The sequence below is a fragment of the Ipomoea nil genome, unplaced genomic scaffold (assembly GCF_001879475.1).
Source record: "Ipomoea nil cultivar Tokyo-kokei standard unplaced genomic scaffold, Asagao_1.1 scaffold0191, whole genome shotgun sequence".
NCBI classification, from domain to species: domain Eukaryota; kingdom Viridiplantae; phylum Streptophyta; class Magnoliopsida; order Solanales; family Convolvulaceae; genus Ipomoea; species Ipomoea nil.
In genome coordinates this window covers 1185475-1206065 of record NW_017616619.1, presented here as the reverse complement: position 1 = coordinate 1206065, position 20591 = coordinate 1185475, and the positions used below count along the sequence as shown (strand labels likewise).

The 20591-nt window shown below is 39.4% G+C and overlaps 1 protein-coding gene across 1 annotated transcript; it reads left to right on the top strand.

Moving 5' to 3' along the window:
- Nucleotides 1-1990: 1990 nt before the first annotated feature.
- Nucleotides 1991-15630, top strand: LOC109188018. The gene is made up of 7 exons (XM_019338483.1): nucleotides 1991-2434; nucleotides 5824-6071; nucleotides 7341-7618; nucleotides 7906-8313; nucleotides 14386-14797; nucleotides 14898-15113; nucleotides 15193-15630. Exons 1-6 carry the CDS (start codon nucleotides 1991-1993, stop codon nucleotides 15100-15102), a joined length of 1995 nt encoding a protein of 664 aa, XP_019194028.1. The 3' UTR covers nucleotides 15103-15113; nucleotides 15193-15630.
- Nucleotides 15631-20591: the final 4961 nt, after the last annotated feature.

The following is a 20591-nucleotide window of genomic DNA, read 5'->3' as shown; positions in this document are numbered from 1 at the left end:
TTGATGATTGGTGGGATGATTCCATGGGTGATCTTGATGATGAGAGGTTCTTGATAATTATGGTGTTCTTGATGATTATATGACGTTCTTGATGATTATATGATGTTCTTGATGTTCTTAATGATTATATGAGGTTCTTGATATTTATATGATATTCCTACCGAATCTTGATTTTGGAAGATGAATTGTGTTCTTGTTGATTTAAAAATAATTAGAGCCCTAGGTTATATCGTGGAATTCGTATCGAATTATTCTTGGTATATTGGGTGGGAATTCGCATGATTGGGGGTTGATTATATTTAGAAAAGCATGATAGGTTATGTGTCGTATGTTTCTTGATTTTGATCCGTTAATTGTCTACGTGTGTTATCAATTGCGTTTGAAAGTGTCTAAGCATGGTTTCGGGTTCCACAAAGGTTCCCGGGGCGTTTTTGGTGAAAAAGATTCAGTGGGGGGTAGGTGGGGGTAGGGGACGCGCCACCTACCCACGGCCAAAAGAGGCCTCGCCGGCAGCGGGCGGGCAGCTGCCCGCCGGGCACCCGCTGCCCGGAACAGTGCCGCCGGCGGGTGACTCCTCACCCACCGGCTACCCGCTGGTTTGTACCCCACCTTGGGATTTTGGCTTCCCCGTTTGATGTTCCCCCGACCCCCGTGGTGTCCCAACGGACTCCGTCTATCGTGCCTATGTCTAGTTTGATATTTCGGGTACCGTTCGTAGGTTGTATGAGTCTTATATATTGCATGCTAGTTGAATTGGTATCCCGTTGACCTAGGTGAAAGAAGTATGAACCCCTTAAGATTATTCTTAGTATGTGAAGGATCACGCATAGGTTTTGTTATACGTTTTCTCCCCTTCCCAATGTGTTAATGTGGGCTGCATGTGCTTGCTATGTGTTATGTGTGCATGATATCCCAATTCGGTTGCGATCGGATTGGTTATTCCTGAGCTGCGGTTCAGAAGCTGGCTGCGGTCAGATTTACACTCTTGGGCTGCGGTCTACCGTTTGGTTGCGATCAAACGTTTCTACATGAGCTGCGGTTCATATTTCCTGGCTGCGGTCAGATGACATACTCTTGGGTTGCGGTTCACTGTTTGGTTGCGATCAAACTATGATGAGCTGCGGTTCATCGGTCGGTTGCGATCGACCCCTCCGTGTTGCGATACGGGGCAGGGTGCTGCGGGGCCGTGTCAGAGCTATATGCGCTGACCCTCATGTATGGGCATGCGATTGGTCCTGTGGCGCCAACAAAGTGTGCTATGTGATGAATTATGGATGAGTTGTTGTTATGAGTGTCTTGGGGATGTGACTATGGGATCTATACTGATAATCGTATATGTTGGGTTATGATTATTAATTGTGCTTATCTTTACCTGTCTTGCCTGTTGTAAACTATATATGCTTGGTATAACTGTTGTCTGTGCTTAGCTCTATCTTTCAAGTCTATCCCTATTTCAAAAGCTAGAGTCTCGTAGGATATATCTTCATGCTTCAAAATGGTTTTCGTATATCTATATATATGTCTATATGTATTGTATTTCAACGCGTTGGAGTGGGTTACCAGCATCTCTCGTTGAACAGATATATTTGGCTTTCAGGCACAGATAAGTAGATCACTGGAGCGCGCTAGAAGCTTGGGGCGTAGCTTAGATAGTTTTCCCTTTCGGCCTGCGTGCCATGATTTAGTATTGATACTGATTGAGGTTTTAGAATTTAGCCTGTGCACCCGAGTTCTCTAGCTCGGGTGTGGCATAGCACCCCGTACTCTTTGTATCGTATTTTGAGATTTAATGAGATTCTATCTTTATTATATAAGTTTTAAAAGTCTTGAAAATCTGGGGTGTTACAGTTATAAAGCTCGGTTGGTCGCTAAAGGCTACACTCAAGAGTATGTCATTGATTATGAGGAAACATTTGCTCCGGTTGCTCGTTTGACCTCTATTCGTAATCTTTTAGTTATTGCTGCAATTAAACATTGGCCTCTTCTCCAGATGGATGTTAAGAATGCTTTTCTCAATGGCAATCTTGATGAAGAAGTTTATATGCATCCCCCACCTGGATACTCTCATAATTCAAAACAAGTTTGTTTACTTCAGCGTGCGTTATATGGACTTAAACAAGCGCCTCGTGCATGGTTTGCGAAATTCAGCTCCACGATTGCGCAGTTTGGTTTCACCTCTAGTCCTCATGATTCTGCTTTGTTTGTTCGCCATACTAACAAGAGTGTTGTTTTCTTGTTACTCTATGTAGATGATATGATTATTACAGGTGATGATTCCATGGTTATTTTTGATGTCCAACGTTATCTTAATCAACACTTTGAAATGAAGGATTTGGGACCTCTTAGCTATTTTCTAGGTCTTGAAGTTTCTTCCACTTCTAATGGCTACTATTTATCTCAAGCTAAATATGCTGCTGATCTACTCTCAGGGCTGGTATAACAGATTCTAGTACTACATCTACACCATTGGACACAAATGTTAAATTAACACCTTTTGATGGCACACCCCTTGTTGATCCCACATTATACAGGCAACTGGTTGGTAGCCTTGTTTATCTTACAGTAACTCACCTGGATATTTCTTATGCTGTTCACGTAGTAAGTCAATTTATGACAAATCCTCGTATGATTCACTTTACTGCTGTGCTCCGCATCTTACGATATGTTAAAGGTACTCTTGTGTATGGTCTTCATTTCTCTGCGCACTCCTCATTAACCTTGTCTGTCTACTCTGATGCTAATTGGGCTGGAGACCCTACTGATCGTCGTTCAACGACTGGTTATTGTTTCTTCTTGGGTGACTCACTTATTTCATGGCGAAGTAAAAAGTAAACAGGCACTTCTCGATCTAGCACTGAATCTGAATATCGGGCACTTGGGTGAATCTAAATAGCGGTCAAATTTTTTAATCAAATGAATGGCTCAGATTGATCAGATTTTAATTTTTCCTTAGGATTTCCTAATTTATCCTTAATGAATATGATTATCCGTTAAATATTATCTTTTTCGTTAATTTCTGTTAGTTCATCGTTAACTTACTCATTGATTTCAATAAAAAGGTCTTAGGTTCGAACCTCATACCAATCAAAGTTGGCATAATTAGTACTCTTATTAAATTAAATAATAATAGTAATTTAGTAGCTACAACAAAAAAAATAATACATATGCATTTTTTTAATTTAGAATTGTGTCTACATGTCTTTATTCAAAAAGAGTTATTCATTATCAATAAATTAAATAAGAGAAATAATTTTATTAGTCATATTGTCTTTATTTTTCTCCAATATAAAAATTCTTTACATTCAAATTTTCATTAATTGATTATATTCGCTACATTGTCCCTACAATGTCTTTATTGAAAAAAATTATTCATTATCAATAAATTAATTAAGAGAAATAATTTTATTAGCTATATTGTCTTTATATTTCCCCAATTTAAAAATTCTTTACATTCAAATTCATCAATTGATTATATTCACTATATTGTTTATTATCTTTTTTTTTGTGCATTATTTTTTAATTAAATATCAAAGTTATATACAAAATAATGTTATATATTTATTTACCAAGTATTTTATTAATACCATGAAAAAACATTAATAAAACCAATCATATTAACTACTTGAGGGATTTGTTGACAAAGAGAGTATTCAAATCACACAACAAATTGAAGTGAGAACTACATCGCAATGTCTTTGTTTGACAATCCGCAGTTAGCGATTAGCGTTAGCGGATTTGATCGACGAATTATATCAACGGTGATAAAAAGATATTTGAAAAAATTAGGTGTTTAGATTAACATGTAAAATGACCTAAGGGTAACTACTTGGGGATTTATTGACAAAAGAGTATTCAAATCACACAACAAATTGAAGTAAGAAACTACCTCGCAATGTCATTGTTTGGCAATTAGTAGTTAACTCTTCAATATTAGTATATATTTAATATTTTATGCCCTAATTTTTATTTGCTCTCCCTTATGTCCCGTATTTGGTTTCAACCATACCTATACAATTATTTTATTGACAATTATAATCAATCTTGACTATATTATCTTGCATTTGTAAGCTTAGACTTATCTATTTAAATATGCAAATTCAACATTCAATTATCTATGCATGAACAATTCCAATATAATTTTGACTTGATATACTTTAAAGTACTTATTTAAAAAAAAAAAAAAAACATTGGGCATTATCCCAATCGCGCAATGTGCGTAAAAAACTAGTGTCTATATAAATGTGCACAAATATTCGACCTTAAAAAAAAAAGAGCCTTTTAGAGAATACCTTCTTTTGCCCTCTCGTGAATTTGCATATTAATATACTTTCTTGAGACATCGACTTCATGAAATCTCTAAAAAGTGGGGGACTATATGATGAATAGTATACTAGGGCTGGGTCACATGGACCGGCCTAAGAAAGCAATTGGATCAAGGAAGCCCAATAAAAACATGATACAGAGCAGCCCAAGAGCTTGTTAAGTATTGAGCATGTTATTCCCAATATAATTAGAATTGGACTCATTATTCCTAGTATAATAGAATTAGGTGTTATTATGTAACTAAGACTCCCCATATGAGGAGTCTAGAATTCTTATTCCCTCCATGGGGGAAAGTGAGCCAACTTTTAGTTTTCACATAGAAATATTCATCAATAAAAAGTTCATATATTTTCTCCATATATTTATCATACTTTCTTGTCATTTTAACGGTAGTGTTGACCTGCCGTTGACTGCCCAAAAGTCATAAAACCAACAATGATAATCACCATCAATATTATATTTAAGAATAAGGTCCAAATTAGCCACTGGACGTAACATGTAAGTGCAATAAGGCCACTGAACGAAAAAAAAAAAGTGCAATAAGGTCACTGAACGAAAAAAAGTGCAATTAAGTCACTAAACACCCCAATGTATGCAATTTCACTTGCTAGCGAGTTACCATAAGTTTAATAAGGTTGCCTTCTTATATGGATGGTGAGTTGGTATTTTAAATAATTTTTAATAATAAATATTAAAAATAAAAATTAATTTTTTTCTTTTAAAAAAAGAAACGTCCGGCCACCCCCTTCCCCCTTCCTTTGTTTCCGGTTGAATTGGAGACAAAGGAGGTGGCCGGCGGCTACCCCAACCTTTTTATTTTTTATTTATTTGTTTTTTAATATATCAATGAACTTGCATCTGTAATCCTAATGGCAAATGGGTCCATAAGCACTTACACTGGTGGGATAGTATGTCTTCTATTCTTTAGCTTCAAAATTATGTATCTGAACATTTTGAATCTTGGTGTTCCTTAATTACATATACTTCTATCAGTGTATTTTCATGGTTTCTGAATGTTTCCATATTGGTTGCATGCATCGTATTTAAGTAGCAACCCAGGGAGCTTATTTAATGAAAATAAATAAAAAATAAAAAGGCTGGGGTCGCCGTCGGCCACCCCCTTCCCCTCCTCTTCATCTCTAACTGGAGATGAAAAGGAGGGGGAGGCGGTTGCCAGCACCCACCCCAGCGTTTTTTTTTTTTTTTTTTTTAAATTCTTTTAAAGTTTATTATTAAAAATTATTTAAAATGTCAAATCACTATTCATATAAATAGACAATAAAATAGATAATCCAATAAGATAGCTTAAATGGCAAATGAGTCTTTTTTTATGAGGGAGAATTTCGAGATAACTCGAGTTCAATTCTTACCAATTTTTATGGACCATTAAACGAACAAAGAATACTTAATCTACTATTAAGTAAAATTACATACATTTAAAGTGTTTAATAATCTAATTATATATTTTTATTCAATGACCTAATTATACTTTCAAATTAGACTAATTTGAACCTTGTTCCTAAGAAAGTCTTTTATGTGCTAACATCTAAAAAAATCCCTAAAACCCTATTTCTTAAACCAGCATTTCACAGAACGACGAATCTCCAATCTCCTCTCTGTCCCAACTACGACGACGACGCCTCTCGCCCCCCCCTCCCCACCCGCGAATCTGCGACGAAGCAAGCAGAAGACGACAAAGTCTGCGACGACGCTGCCTCCCTCCCTCTCCTGCGAATCTGCAAATCTGGGTATGTCTTGGTCATTGAAATCTATGGAGTAGGGAGTAGGGAGTAGGGACTGAGTGACAGACGAGGTCTTGATATGGTCGTGTGAGTGAATGAACTCTATGCCGTGTGAATTGGATTGTTAATATATGATTGCTTACTGCTGATTTTGCCGTGTGGATTGTTCATACTGATGTTTTTGTTATTTGATGAATCTGTACTGCTCTGTACATTTCCATTGCTAAACATGAATTCTATTTTTGGATTTGATCTTGCTTACTAGGAATATGTTTACACTCAGAATATGATCTGCTAACTCATCTCACATTGGTGTATCTGGCTTTCATGATACTTTGGTTTGCAATTTTGAGTTTAATTTGCTTTTCTTTTAAATAATAATCAGGAGAAGTGGAAAAGATCATTATTTTGAACACAACCTAACCAAGCTTTTGTTCTGCTGAGTATGGTGTAACTATATAGCTCTTATGATGGTAGTGATGGTATATTGCCTTCCACTACTTCATATTTTGTTATAACCATATGCATTAAGCACGACTTAAATCACAAATTAGTATGTTACTTTTGTTGAGTGACGAGGTAAACCAACCTGTTTCGATTGCTCTAGACTGGGGAATATGCTCCCTGTCCATCCCTACCCATGTCCATCCCTTGAATGATGTACAAACTTGGGTAAGGGGGCTAATTTCATACACTTAGAAAGTAAAAAAAAGAAAGAAAAGTGAAACATAATGCTATCATTCTTTCTATGGCTATCGTCTCCCACTTATCAAACTTCCTCAGGAACAACATTACTAGCTCCAAGTTGAGGTGTATGATAACCTTACTTGCCTCAAAATTATAGAAAAGAAGCTTCCAAAATTTCTGTATGTATGTATCAATTTTCTCGCTCATACCTTATGTTTACATGCATAATTTTTGCATTTTGGGTTGTTTATTGTTTATGCAGAACTAACTTATTTTTGGTGAGGATGGGTAATGGGTTTGGATTGTCCAATTCTTTAATTGATTAAATGGTTCAGTAAATGTCCGAGTTACTTATGGAGATTTGCTAATTGCCATCCTAGGGTTGTATTAAGTTCAATTTTCTAGCACATATCCTTCACTGGGATGACACAAAAAATTTAAAACGAGTAGAGGCATTTTGGAATATGCATGATTTCTGATTTTATTGAACTAGTCATTTCTAACATATTGCATTGTCATTTTGATTGTGCTATGTAGTTAAACATTCATTTTAGTAATACTTACTGATATGATTGTGAAAATTTGCAGAAACCCTAACACCATGAGAAGAGCTCTTGTTCTCTGCTCTCGCAATCTCTCTCGCAACATTGAATGCCCTAATCAGATCAGCTTTAGGAGGAATAGTATACTCAATACTCCACTTTACAATCCTCTCACTTCTAAGTTTAGGTTTTTCTCATCATCTGAAAATGAAGGTTCATCCATCCCTAACAAGCTTGAACCTGCCCGCCAGCCAGAGGAAACCAGCTCAACTCAACTTAAGAACAGTCAGCTTCCGGTTGAGGTTGAAGATGTCAACAACAAAGGTTTAAAATATTTTTTTTTTCTAAAAGATTCCTTTCTTTTTGTAGAAAGTTGCTTTTTAAAAAATAATATTGGTAAATTATTTGTAGTATGGATTGTTAAATGTTGTACTAAGTTTTTGTCCAGTTTGGTTGTTAACTATAATATATAGAGATCTAGAAATTTTAATTTGAGAGCATAGAGATTTTATCATTGAAACAGGGCTTCTGAAACAATGCAGGTGTAGGAAACTTGGCAGTAAGTGTAATTTATCACATCACTGTCGCTTTTTTGTTTTATACTGTTGCAGAGCTAAAAGGGTTGCTACTGGACTACTTTGATGGTGATAAGAAGGATGTTCTTCCCAATATCGTTGAAGCAATTATGAAGAGAAGATTAAGCGGAAAGCATGATGACACAGATGATGAGTTATTGGAGGACTTCCGGATGAAACGAATGGAGCCTTTGGATAGTGTCGATGATGAAGAATTTGAGGAAGGTTTTGAGGATGCTCACTCAACTGATGAAGAGATTGATAATTTGTATGATGCACCAGAAATTGTGAAGAAGAGAATGGCACATGATGAGTATTTCAACATGGATGACAAAAAGTGGGATGATATGATTAGTGAGGCTATTGCTCATGGGCATCTCAAGGATACCAAGGAGTGTGAAGAAATCTTAGAGGACATGCTTCAGTGGGATAAGCTTCTACCTGGTACGTTCAATGATCCATTGATCCTTATCAAAAGCAATGGAAGCATGATGTATTTTGGCATTATTGAACTCGTTTTGCCTGGGTTTATTAGGGTAGTCATTTTGATACCTTGAAAATTGTGAGAAAATGTTTACAGTTAATCATTTCAACTAAAGGAATGAGAACATTCTGCACCACACAGATTTCCAATGATATCTGACTTAGGGATCAGTGGATCACCAATTTGTAAAAATAGTAAATCCACAACGATCATAAATTCTTTCAACTTTTTCCCCTTTCACAAATAAATTTTCAACACCAAGTGCCAAAAATCCCTGTATTAAATCCTGCCTACAATATTTCTTTCTTTGAACCTCCACTTTGACTGTTTTCTGATTGGTGGTGGGTGCTTGTGTGTATTGGCCTTCCCACTAGTAGGGGACTTAAAAAAAGATTATTTAGTTCTGTGAAAGTGTGAAGGGTTTCATCTATTTCTCAATGTAGAACTGTACAGATTACAATAATTTATACTGAAAACTAGCTATAACCTAATGGGCCCACTGTAACGGGCCTAGGGTTTCAACACTCCCCCTCAAGCTGGAGAGTATAGATCATAAGCTCCTAGCTTGTTACAAATATATTCAACTCTAGGAGCTCTAAGGGATTTCGTCAAGATATCAGCTAACTGATCTGCAGAATTAGCAAAGCTAGTTTTAATACACCCTGGCACAATCTTCTCTCTAATGAAGTGACAGTCAACCTCAATGTGTTTAGTCCTCTCATGATAAACAGGATTTGACGCGATGTGTAGAGCTGCTTGATTGTCACATATCAACGTCATTTGGGCAACATTGCCACATTGCAATTCTTGTAGTAGGTGTTTAAGCCACATAAGCTCACATGTGGCAAGCGCCATGGCTCGATATTCTGCTTCAGCACTGGACCTAGCAACCACATCCTGCTTCTTACTTTTCCAAGATATGAGATTACCTCCAATAAGAATACAATAACCTGAAGTAGAGCGTCTGTCAAACGGGCAACCAGCCCAATCTGCATCACAATACCCAACAACTTGTGAATGTCCTCTATCTTCGTATACTAAGCCTTGTCCTGGTGCTCTCTTGATATACCTTAGAACACGAACAGCAACATCCCAATGAGAATCACAAGGTGTCTCAAGAAACTGACTCAACACACTAACTGCGAAGGAGATATCCGGTCGTGTGATCGTGAGATAATTCAGTTTTCCAATCAATCTCCTATATCGCTTTCGGTCAGGCAATGGCTCCCCCTGTCCTGGTAGGAGTTTAACATTCGGATCCATTGGATTATCAACCGGTCTACTGTCCAGCATGCCAGTTTCTTCTAAGATATCCAAGGCATACTTCCTTTGAGAAATAACAACACCACTGCTAGATTGAGCCACTTCAATTCCAAGAAAGTATTTTAGCTTACCCAAGTCCTTAGTCTGGAACCGACTAAAGAGATACTTCTTCAACTGAAATATGCCCTCTTGATCACTCCCTGTAATAACAATGTCATCCACATATACTACAAGGTATATGCATTTCTCATTAGAATGACGATAGAAAACAGAATGATCAACTGCACTTCTTGTCATACCAAACTCACACACCACAGAACTAAACCTTCCAAACCAAGCTCGTGGAGATTGCTTTAAACCATATAAAGAACGGCGAAGTTTACATACCATACCAGACTCCCCCTGAGCAACAAACCCAGGTGGTTGCTCCATATAAACCTCTTCGTGAAGATCACCATGAAGAAAGGCATTTTTGATATCCAGCTGGTGTAAGTCCCAATGATGAATGGCTGCCAAAGACAAAAGTAAACGAATTGAAGCAATTTTAGCAACCGGGGAAAAAGTATCAGTATAATCCAAACCAAAAATCTGAGTATAGCCTTTTGCCACCAGACGAGCCTTAAGACGATCAATTGCGCCATCAGGGCCCACTTTCACCGTATAAATCCATCTACAACCAACCACAGTTTTACCAGGAGGAAGAGGAACCAACTCCCACGTGCCACTAGACTGGAGGGCCTCCATTTCTGTTAACATGGCTTGACGCCAACCTGGATCCGAGAGAGCCTCACAAGTGGATTTGGGTATAGACACAGAAGATAGGTGAGAAAGAAATGCAAAGTAAGGGGACGAGACACGGTGATAACTCAGAAAGGTATATATAGGATGGGGGTTACGAGTAGAACGTGTACCTTTTCGAACAGCAATAGGTGCCTCAGTGAGATCAGTGTCAGATTGCAGTGGAAGTGGTGGAACCGCAGCCGGAGGATCGGACAGCACTGGCAAGTCACTAGGGACCTCAGGAACTGCAGGGCGAGGACGCCGGTGATAAACCTGAAGGGGCGGGTTAAGAGGAGTCGGTTGAGCTGGAGGAACAGTGGACTGGACAAGAGGAAGTGGACCAAGATAAGGTATGGGGAGCACCTCAGAGACAGGGATCGTGTCTCCTGATGAGGACTGGAAAAATGGTGTGGACTCAATAAAGGTGACATCTGCGGATACAAAGTGACGCTTTAGTGCTGGAGAATAACACCTATAACCCTTTTGGACACGGGAATAACCCAAAAAGACACACTTGACTGCTTTAGGATCTAATTTGGATCGACCTGGAGTCATGTCATGAACAAAACAAACACACCCAAAAACACGAGGTTGAATAGGGAAAGGATCAACAGAAGGACACACAATGGAATATGGGGTGTCATTGTTAAGAGCAGAAGATGGCATGCGATTGATCAGGTAACAAGCAGTAAGGATAGCATCAGCCCAGAATTGAGAATGAACATGGGAGTGTAACAACATAGTACGGGCAATTTCTACTAGATGTCTATTCTTACGCTCAGCCACCCCATTCTGCTGAGGTGTGTAAACACATGACCTTTGATGCAATATACCACGAGATGTCATATATGACTGAAAAGGATGAGAGAGATATTCTTTAGCATTGTCACTACGCAAAACACGAATGAGTTTGCCAAATTGAGTTTGTATTTCAGCACAAAAAGTTTGAAAAATCTAAAACAATTCAGAACGATCTTTCATAAGGAAAACCCAAGTGCACCTTGAATAATCATCAATAAAGGTTACGAAATAACGAAAACCCAAAATAGAGTTGACACGACAAGGACCCCATATATCTGAATGAACTAAATCAAAGAGGGACGCAGCCCGATTATTGACTCTTCTCGGAAAAGACTGACGTGATTGCTTTCCAAGATGACACGACTCACAATCAAGAGACTCAACAGACAGACCTGGGACCATCCGTTTTAGTTTAGAGAGACTAGGATGACCCAAACGACTATGAATAAGTAAAGGAGACTCTGTAGAGGCAGAAGCAGCAACATCACCACCCCGCATGTAATAGAGGCCCTGTGACTCATTGCCGGTACCAATCACCCTCCCCGTACTGCGATCCTGCACAACAACCGAATCAGCACAAAAGGTTATGGAACAATTGAGAGTACGGGTAATTTTACTCACAGAGATAAGGTTGAAGGGACTGTTAGGGACATATAAAACAGACTCCAAGGAAAAAGACGATATAGGGGAAGCCTGACCAACACCAATTGCTGGTGTTTGATGACCATTAGCTAAGGTGACCATGGGTAAAGTCTTAGACTTAGACACATTATGCAAAAGAGAAAGGTTACCAGAAATATGATCTGAAGCACCTGAGTCCAATATCCAAGAGTTTGGAGTATTGGCGTGTGAAAGACAAACCAAAGAGGAAGTACCAGCATTAGGTGTGGAAGATTCAAGGCGGGACGCTGCTTTAAGTTGGAGATACTCTTCATATTCCCTAGAGGTCATCTCAACTGGGGTAGAGGTTGGCTCATGAGTCTGACTCTCGGATGCAGCAGCCTGGGCCAGATTAACAGAACGGGGAGGCCGACCATGTAACTTCCAACAACGATCTTTGGTATGACCATCTTTGTGGCAGTATTCACACCGAGGACGTTTGCCACGACAACCACCACCACCACTAGATGGTCCAGAAGGTCCTCTATCCACAGCCCGAGTAGCTAGAACTGATGACTCTCCAATAGGTTCAACTGAGGGAGTTGAGGCAATACGAAGCAGTCTGGCAGCAGCGTCAGTGTAGGTAGGCACACTAGGACTGGATAAAATCTGATCACGAATGTGAACCTGGTCAGGCCGAAGGGTAGCCAAGGTCATCACCATAAAGAACTTATCATACTGCTTCATATGACATTCTGACGTCTCCTGATATGGAAGTAAATTATGATACTCCTGCTGTAAAGCTTCCATCCGACCCAAGAAATCCTGTGTACTCATATCAGCAGTGGAACGGAAGTTAAGCATATTAGATACAAGGGAATATAGCCTTTGGACATCATTAGTATACAATGACTTAGCTTTATTCCACACATCATAACAAGTGTCATAAGACTTGTAAATAAGATATAATTTAGGGTCAATGGATTGCCACAACATATTGCACAATAACGCGTCTGACTTCTCCTAATCTGATTTCTTCGACTCTTCAATTTCCCCAACCTTTTTGGTTAGATGATCAGACATCCCCTGGCCTTTGAACCAGAGTGTCACAGAAGCGGCCCACGAAGTGTAGTTTTCACTCCCAACCAATTTGTCCATAGTAATGGTGGGATAAGAGGTAAAGGAAGCCATAGAGATTACCCAAAAAGAAAAAACACACTGTCTGTTTCTCTCTGACCGGCGGTGACCGGCGGCGGCGGCGGCGGTGGCCGGAGAACGGCGGCGGCGGGGCGGTGGCGAGGAAAACGGTCAACACTCCCGGAAGCGTCTCGTCGAGACGAGTCCAATTGTGGTGACGGCGTCTCGATCGGAGATCGGAGGAGAGAGTTATGGCCGGAAAACAGCGGCGGTTCCCGGCGACGGCGACGGCACGTGCGGCGGCGGATGGCGACCAGACTCTGGGCACAGACTCGCGACGGAGCTCCGGTGAGGCCTGTGGTCTCGGTTTGGGAGAAGAACCACCAGGCAGAGGTCGGAGAGAGAAGACCAGTCGCGGCGGCAGTGAAACTTCGGTGGCGGCGGCGGCGGCGCGGCGGCGGGGAAGAGAGGGGAAAAACTATCTAGGGTTTAGGCTCTGATACCATGTGAAATTGTGAAGGGTTTCATCTATTTCTCAATGTAGAACTGTACAGATTACAATAATTTATACTGAAAACTAGCTATAACCTAATGGGCCCACTGTAACGGGCCTAGGGTTTCAACAAGTTCAACAAGGAATTTTCTTTCATTTTGTTGGCCCTTTCTACATTCTTGGAAGGGAAAAGTTAGGAAAGTAAATGCAATAGAAAAGAACAGAAGGGATTGCAGTCCAAGGTAAGAGTTCAGGCCAATCGATATGTATGAGAACGGCCCTGTTTGGTAAAATGGCTGTTAGCTGATAGCTGTTAGCAGTTAGCTGATTGTGTTAATTAGATGATATAAATAGTTGATAACATTAGCTGATTGTAGAAAAGTGTTTGGTAAATTAGCTGTTAGCTGATAGCTGTTTGGTATAATTTCTTTTATCAAAAGGCTAATTTAAAAAGTTGCTTGGAGTAGCTTTTTGAATTTTAGCCTTTTGGAGTTATAAAAAGCTAATTAACCAAACATTTATATTGATATTTTAACTAAATCAAACAATTAATAGTGGTCAAATAAGCCAAAATTGGCCTATAGGCCAATTTTTTACCAAACAGGGCCAATATCTGCTACCTTTTTAGCTGAATGAAATGTCTCACTTATGAAACTGGTTGTTCAAGATGTGTCACTTATGGCTGTGGAGTTCTCTTATTGAAATTAATGCTAGAATTCATTAGTTGACTGTAGTATCTTGAGAATTTCTTTAATTCATCAGATCTCTCCAAAGTAAACTTTATATGTTGTTTCTACTTTCTCACTATACCACTGAATAACAAAACTGAGTTTCTTTTTCTTTGCTGTTTTCTATCAGAATGCATTTCGGTCTTCATATTTTGAGTAACTGTAGCTTGGCCCTCAAGATTTCTGTATGGTTCATTGGTTTTAATCTTTTTCATTTTCTGTTTTCATAGATGAGATTAAGGAGAAGGTGGCTAAAAGACTTGATGAGATATCTGACATGGTTGAAAAAGGTGAGCTTGAAGCTGAAGAAGGTTATGCATTGTTCAAGGAATTTGAGGATCAAATGGTTCTGGAATGTGGTAAACTCATGGAGAAGGAACCTTTGGAATTTGATGAGTCTACCGTTGCTGATAATAAAAAGGATGTGGATGACCCACCTGGTGAGGGGCCAATCCTTAGGTGGCAAACTAGGGTAGTTTTTGCTCCAGGTGGTGATGCATGGCACCCAAAAAATAGAAAGGTGAAATTGGCTGTTACAGTCAAAGAACTTGGCCTATCTAAACATCAATTTCGCCGTTTGAGAGAATTGGTTGGAAAACGTTACCATCCTGGGAGAGATGAACTTACCATCACAAGTGAAAGGTAAGGTCACATGTGGCAATTATATTGACCTTGATTTTGCACCCTGTCCTATGCTTCACTTTATATGTTTGATTAAAAAGGAATTGGATTATGTTATCAGGTTTGAGGATCGTGAGGAGAATAGAAAGGATTGCCTTAGGACTCTATTATCTTTGATTGAGGAGGCTGGAAAAGCAAATAAAATTGTGGAGGATGCTCGCACTGCGTATGCCAAGCAGAGACTTAAAGCAAATCCAAAATTCATGGCAAGGTTACATGCAAAGACTGCTAAGATGAGAGAATCTACTACCCCCTTGCCTGCATGATACGTCTACAGGTAAATGTCAAAGCTATGTTTTATTAAGTAGTTTTGATCATTAATTAATTCCACTCTGGTATGGTCTTTACATGGACAGATGATGTACCCTGGAAATATCTAAAAACTCAAGCTGAAAAAATGACACCAAGTAATGCATCTTCCGGGTTTGAATTTGAGAATGATTTGGTTTTTGTTTATCAAGAGAACTCTGGTGTTCACCCTGGAAATTCCAAGACTGATTACTTGGCATGGATTAAAGTGGAGAAAAAAAAATAATAAAAATAATTAGTGTAGCTGGAAAACATTGCTATTTTGCTTTACTTCGTTTTTGGCTCTGTAGTTTTGGCAATTGTTTTTGTCAGGTCAGGTTAGTTAATGAAATGTTGAGATGTGATGCTGAATACTGTCAGCAATCAAGTATATTACCATTGACATCTCATAGGTGGTTTTTATTTTCAATTCTTAGGGTGTTTTTGATTCATGGGTTAGACACAAGGAATCAAAATGAAAGTCATACGGATTGTTTGGTTCACAATTTTTTTTTTTTTTTTTTTTTTTTTGAAATCAAACTGACTAACATATCATTGATAAGCTACCGAAGTTACAACTTTAGAAAGGAAAACAGGAGGATTGTGAAACCAGTCCCTACAACTAGTAGAGAACACAGCTCTTGGACTAGCAAGTGAGTTGTGTTCACGGATCGTTTAACAAAAATAAAGCTAATACAAGAGAATGTATTAACTAAAGCTAATACAAGAGAATGTATTAACTATTTTCCTGATTGTTTAACAAAAATAAAGCTGTTGTGTACAAATCCCCCAACACATGATTAGTAGTAGATAGAAGGAAAAAGAATCCAGAATCCAGTGTGGGGATGGTCTCTCTTACTTTGCCACATAAACAACAAAGACTTGGGCAGTTCACTTTGTTTCCAGTGAGGATATCTATAGTAGGAATAGGAAGAATACTTGTGCAAGCTTGCCACACAAACACTTTGACCATGGGAAGGATAGATAGCTCCCACACTCGGGTCCAGTCCAAACTCCAAAGGCACACCACTACTCAATTTGTTAACAAGGATTTTATAACAATTTTTCACTGAAAAAAATTCCCCCAAATCAGTTGATCAGGGTAATTATTTTGGGGCACTGGAATGCTCAGAATGGTGTTCTGTCTTCTCTCTCAAAAATATCATTTACAATATCCTTGTCCCAATTCAACCTATCCTCAGCCAACAATGTAACGAATCAACTGTAATATCTCTCAGGTAGTCTAGCCTAGCCTAGCCTAGCTGTCATAACATAAGGAGAAGCTAAGTTAGGAAGCGATGGATCGCCCACACTCCACCTGCAGTTGGCTTTTAAAGTGGACTGAGTTTCCAGAATACTTTCCAGACAAAGGATGGATTGCCTCTTAGCTTAGTTTCCAAAAAAGAGGAATTCCTCAAGTATTTGGCTTTGAAAACTTTGGTGACCAAAGAATTTGGGTAGTTAATAAATCTCCTAGCCTATTCACCCAAAAGTGTAAAATTGAAGTCCCTGATTCTCCGAAATCATATCCCATTCCACCTTCACTCTTCGGCTTACATAAATCTTGTCAGCTCTTTCAATTAATCCCTTTATACTCATGGCATAGAATGGTATGGCCTGCATGACGTTTTTTATCAGGATCTCTCTTCCAGCTTTAAAAATAAATATGTTATTCTAACCATTAATCCTAGCCAACACCTTGTCCTTAATGAAGCCTAGGATCTCATTCTTTTTCCTCCCCACCTGAGATGGTAATCCAATGTACTTGACTGATCCTTCATTGATGTTTAGAATTTTCTTGACCACCTCTTTAGACACAACATCCACATTTTTGCTAAAGAATAAAGATGATTTGTTGAAATTTGTGCACTATCCTAACGCCTCAGAGACCTCTTTGAGGATTTCTTTCATGATGCCAACCTCTAGAGAGTTAGCCCTGCAGAACAAGAAACCGTCGTCTGTGAATAAAAGATGAGTTATTTCCGGGGCACCCTTAGAGATTACAATTCTGTGAAGCCCTCCCCTTGCACTAAGAGCTTCCATCATGAGAATAAATAGATAGGGAGATAGGGGATCCCCACTACAAGAAAAAATGTACATAGACAACGGTTAAAAACCATTGCCTTTTAGGTAAAAAATATGTTGTTAAAGCAGTGTTGTTGTAAGTCATACTCAAAGACAATGGTTTTTATCCGTTGTCTTTTATATTAAAGACAATGGTTAAAAACCATTGTCTATTGAGGGTTGTTAAAGTGTGTGTGTGTGTGTGTGTATATATATATATATATATATATATATATATATATATATATATATATATATATATATATATATATATATTAGGCAGTCTAGTCTCTTGGAAACTTGTTTCCTTGTTTGGTATCTTCTAGCTTGTATATATAGGGTTGTGTTGTGTATTCTTTGAGAGGATGTACAGGAAATAATACATTCTTCTATTTCATAACATGGTATCAGAGCCAAAACCCTAATATAAACCCTAGCTTTCCGCCGCCGCTGTCACCACTGGAGGTTGCCGTCGCCACCGGAGTTCATCGCCGCGACTGCCAATCTTAGATCTGACGTATTTTTGTGGCTTTTCTTCCATTCTTGCACCACAGGTCGTCTTAGATCATCGTCGCGAGCCTACGACTGGAATATCGTCACCGTCCGCGCGCCACCGCCGTCTCTGGACAGCCGCATCTTTTTCCAGCCAGATCTCCCTCCTCCGATCTCCGATCGAGACACCGTTGCCACTGTTGGACTCGTCTTGAGGAGACGCTTCTGGTAGTGTTGTTTGTTTTCAGATCCGCTGGTCAACCGCAAGTCAACGCCGGTCAACTTCGTCGGTCAACAGTCAGGTTGTATCGTACACCTTCCGGTTCCTATTTTGTGTGATTTGAGATATGTTTTTTGTTTGGCTATGGCTGAATATCAATATCGTATGTTTGCTAAGTCGGTCACAATCTCGGCTGATGAGTTTGCTGAGTTTTCTCGGTACCGAGCCTCTCTTAAACATTCATCATCTTCGGTCACTGTTATTGCTAACTCAGGTAACACAACTTCTTGCCTTCTCTCGTCTTCTTCCAAATGGATCATAGACTCAGGAGCCATAGATCATATGATAGGTATCTCTAGTCTGTTTTCCACATTTTCTCCCCATACACATAGTCCTCCTATCACCTTAGTAGATGGATCTACCTCCCGTGTACTTAGGTCTGATACCATTTTACCTGTCCCTTCGGTCCCCTTGTCATCTGTCTTGAGTCTGCCTAACTTCTCGTTTAATTTAATTTCGGTCAGCCAACTTACTCGTTCGTTAAATTGTTGTGTTACATTCTTTCCGGACCATTGTCTGTTTCAGGATCTTATGACAAAGAGGGTGATTAGTAAGGGACACATGTCTTGGGGTCTCTATATTCTTGACACCACGAGGCTGGAGTCTGTGGCTTGTTCCAGTGTTGTCACCCCGTTTGATGCTCATTGTCGCTTTGGTCATCCTTCCCTTCCGTTGTTAAAGACATTGTGTCCTCAATTTCCGAGTTTGTCTTCTTTACCTTGCGAGTCATGTGAGTTTTATAAGCACCATCGCGTGCATTTGAGTCCTAGAGTCCACAAACGTGCAACTTCTCCTTTTGAATTAGTCCATTATGATGTATGGGGACTGTTTTCTGTGACCTCTAAACCAAGGTTCAAGTATTTTGTTACATTCGTTGATGATTTTTCTCGTATGACGTGGTTATATTTGATGAAGAGTCGTTCTGAATTGTTTGGTTTGTTTCGTGGGTTTTGTGCTGAAATTGAAACCCAGTTTGGAGTGCCTGTTAAAATCTTACGCAATGATAATACTAAGGAATATTTTTCGTTCCCCTTTAACTCTTATATGCTTCAGAAGGGTATGCTACATCAGTCCTCTTGTGTCGACACACCGTCCCAAAATGGAGTGGCTGAGCGCAAAAATAGGCATCTACTCGAGACTATAAGGGCCTTGCTATTTCAGATGGGTGTTCCCAAGCAGTTTTGGACTGATGCTATTTCCACAGCCTGTTTCTTTATCAATCGCATGCCCTCCACAGTCTTGAATGGGAAAACACCATTCCATTGTCTCTATCCATCAAAGTCTTTGTTCCATATTGACCCACGTATATTTGGTTGTGTATGTTTTGTTCGGGATGTTCGTCCCACTGTTACCAAGTTAGATCCAAAGTTTTTAAAGTGTGTCTTTCTTGGTTATTCTCGTGTGCAAAAGGGGTACATATGTTACTCTCCTGAGCTTGGTAGGTACCTTGTGTCCATTGATGTGACTTTTCACGAGGACATTCCTTTTTTCTCTTCCTCTCTAGATGCTATCCGTCAGGGGGAGGATAATGACGTTTTGATGTATATGGTCACATCCTATATTCCTACCGTTCCTACCCCTCCTGTCTTATAGGTATATTCTCGTAGACCTCGTCAGAATGTCTCTGTTCCAGATCCGCCTCCTGTTACTCCCCTTGACTCGGTGCCTGCACAATTCCCTGAAATCACCTCTTCATCGTTAGATCCAGTCTTGGATAGTAACCTTCCAATTGCTCTCAGAAAAGGTAAACGCAGTTGTACTTATCCTATGTCTTCCTTTGTGTCTTATGGTCGTGAGTCACCAGCCTCTTGTTCTTTCATGACTTCTCTTGATTCTATTTCTGTTCCTAAAACTGTTAAAGAGGCTTTGTCCCATCCTGGGTGGCGAAATGCTATGATTGAAGAGATGAATGCTCTGGATCGTAATGGTACTTGGGAATTGGTTAACTTGCCTGCTGATAAGAGGCCTATTGGTTGTAAATGAGTGTTTAATGTCAAAGTAAACTCTGATGGGTCTGTTGCTTCACTGAAATCTCGTCTTGTGGCTAAGGGATATGCCCAAACTTATGGAATTGATTATTTTGATATTTTTTCTCCTGTGGCTAAGCTTACCTCTATCAGGTTACTCATTTCGATGGCTGCCATTCATGATTGGCCTCTACATCAGCTTGATATCAAGAATGCTTTTTTTTGCATGGGGATTTTCACGAAGAAGTGTACATGGAGCAACCTCCTGGGTTTGTTGCTCAAGGGGAGTCAAGGAGAGTATGCCAACTTCGTCGGTCATTATATGGGTTGAAACAAAGTCCTAGTGCCTTGTTCGGGAAATTTAGTCAAAACTTTTGAGAGCTTTGGGATGGTGAAAGGAAAATCAGATCACTCCATGTTTTACAAGTGGTCTAAAACAGGCATTATTTGGTTAGTAGTCTACGTGGATGACATTGTCATATAGGGAGCGACACCGAAGGGATCTCATCTCTCAAGACATTTCTTCATAGTCAATTTCAAACAAAAGATTTGGGGCCACTGAAGTACTTCTTGGGTATTGAAATTATAAGGAGTAAAATAGGTATATTACTTTCTCAACGAAAATATGTACTTGACTTACTTTCTGAAACAGGAAAATTGGGTG

Excerpts from the sequence above, each read along its gene's own strand:
- LOC109188018 (XM_019338483.1), top strand. The coding sequence starts at position 1,991 with ATGGATGTTAAGAATGCTTTTCTCAATGGCAATCTTGATGAAGAAGTT. Across the intron at positions 2,435-5,823 it reads CTGATCTACTCTCAGGGCTG|ACTAATTTGAACCTTGTTCC; the intron begins GTATAACAGATT and ends CTTTCAAATTAG. Across the intron at positions 8,314-14,385 it reads GTGGGATAAGCTTCTACCTG|ATGAGATTAAGGAGAAGGTG; the intron begins GTACGTTCAATG and ends CTGTTTTCATAG.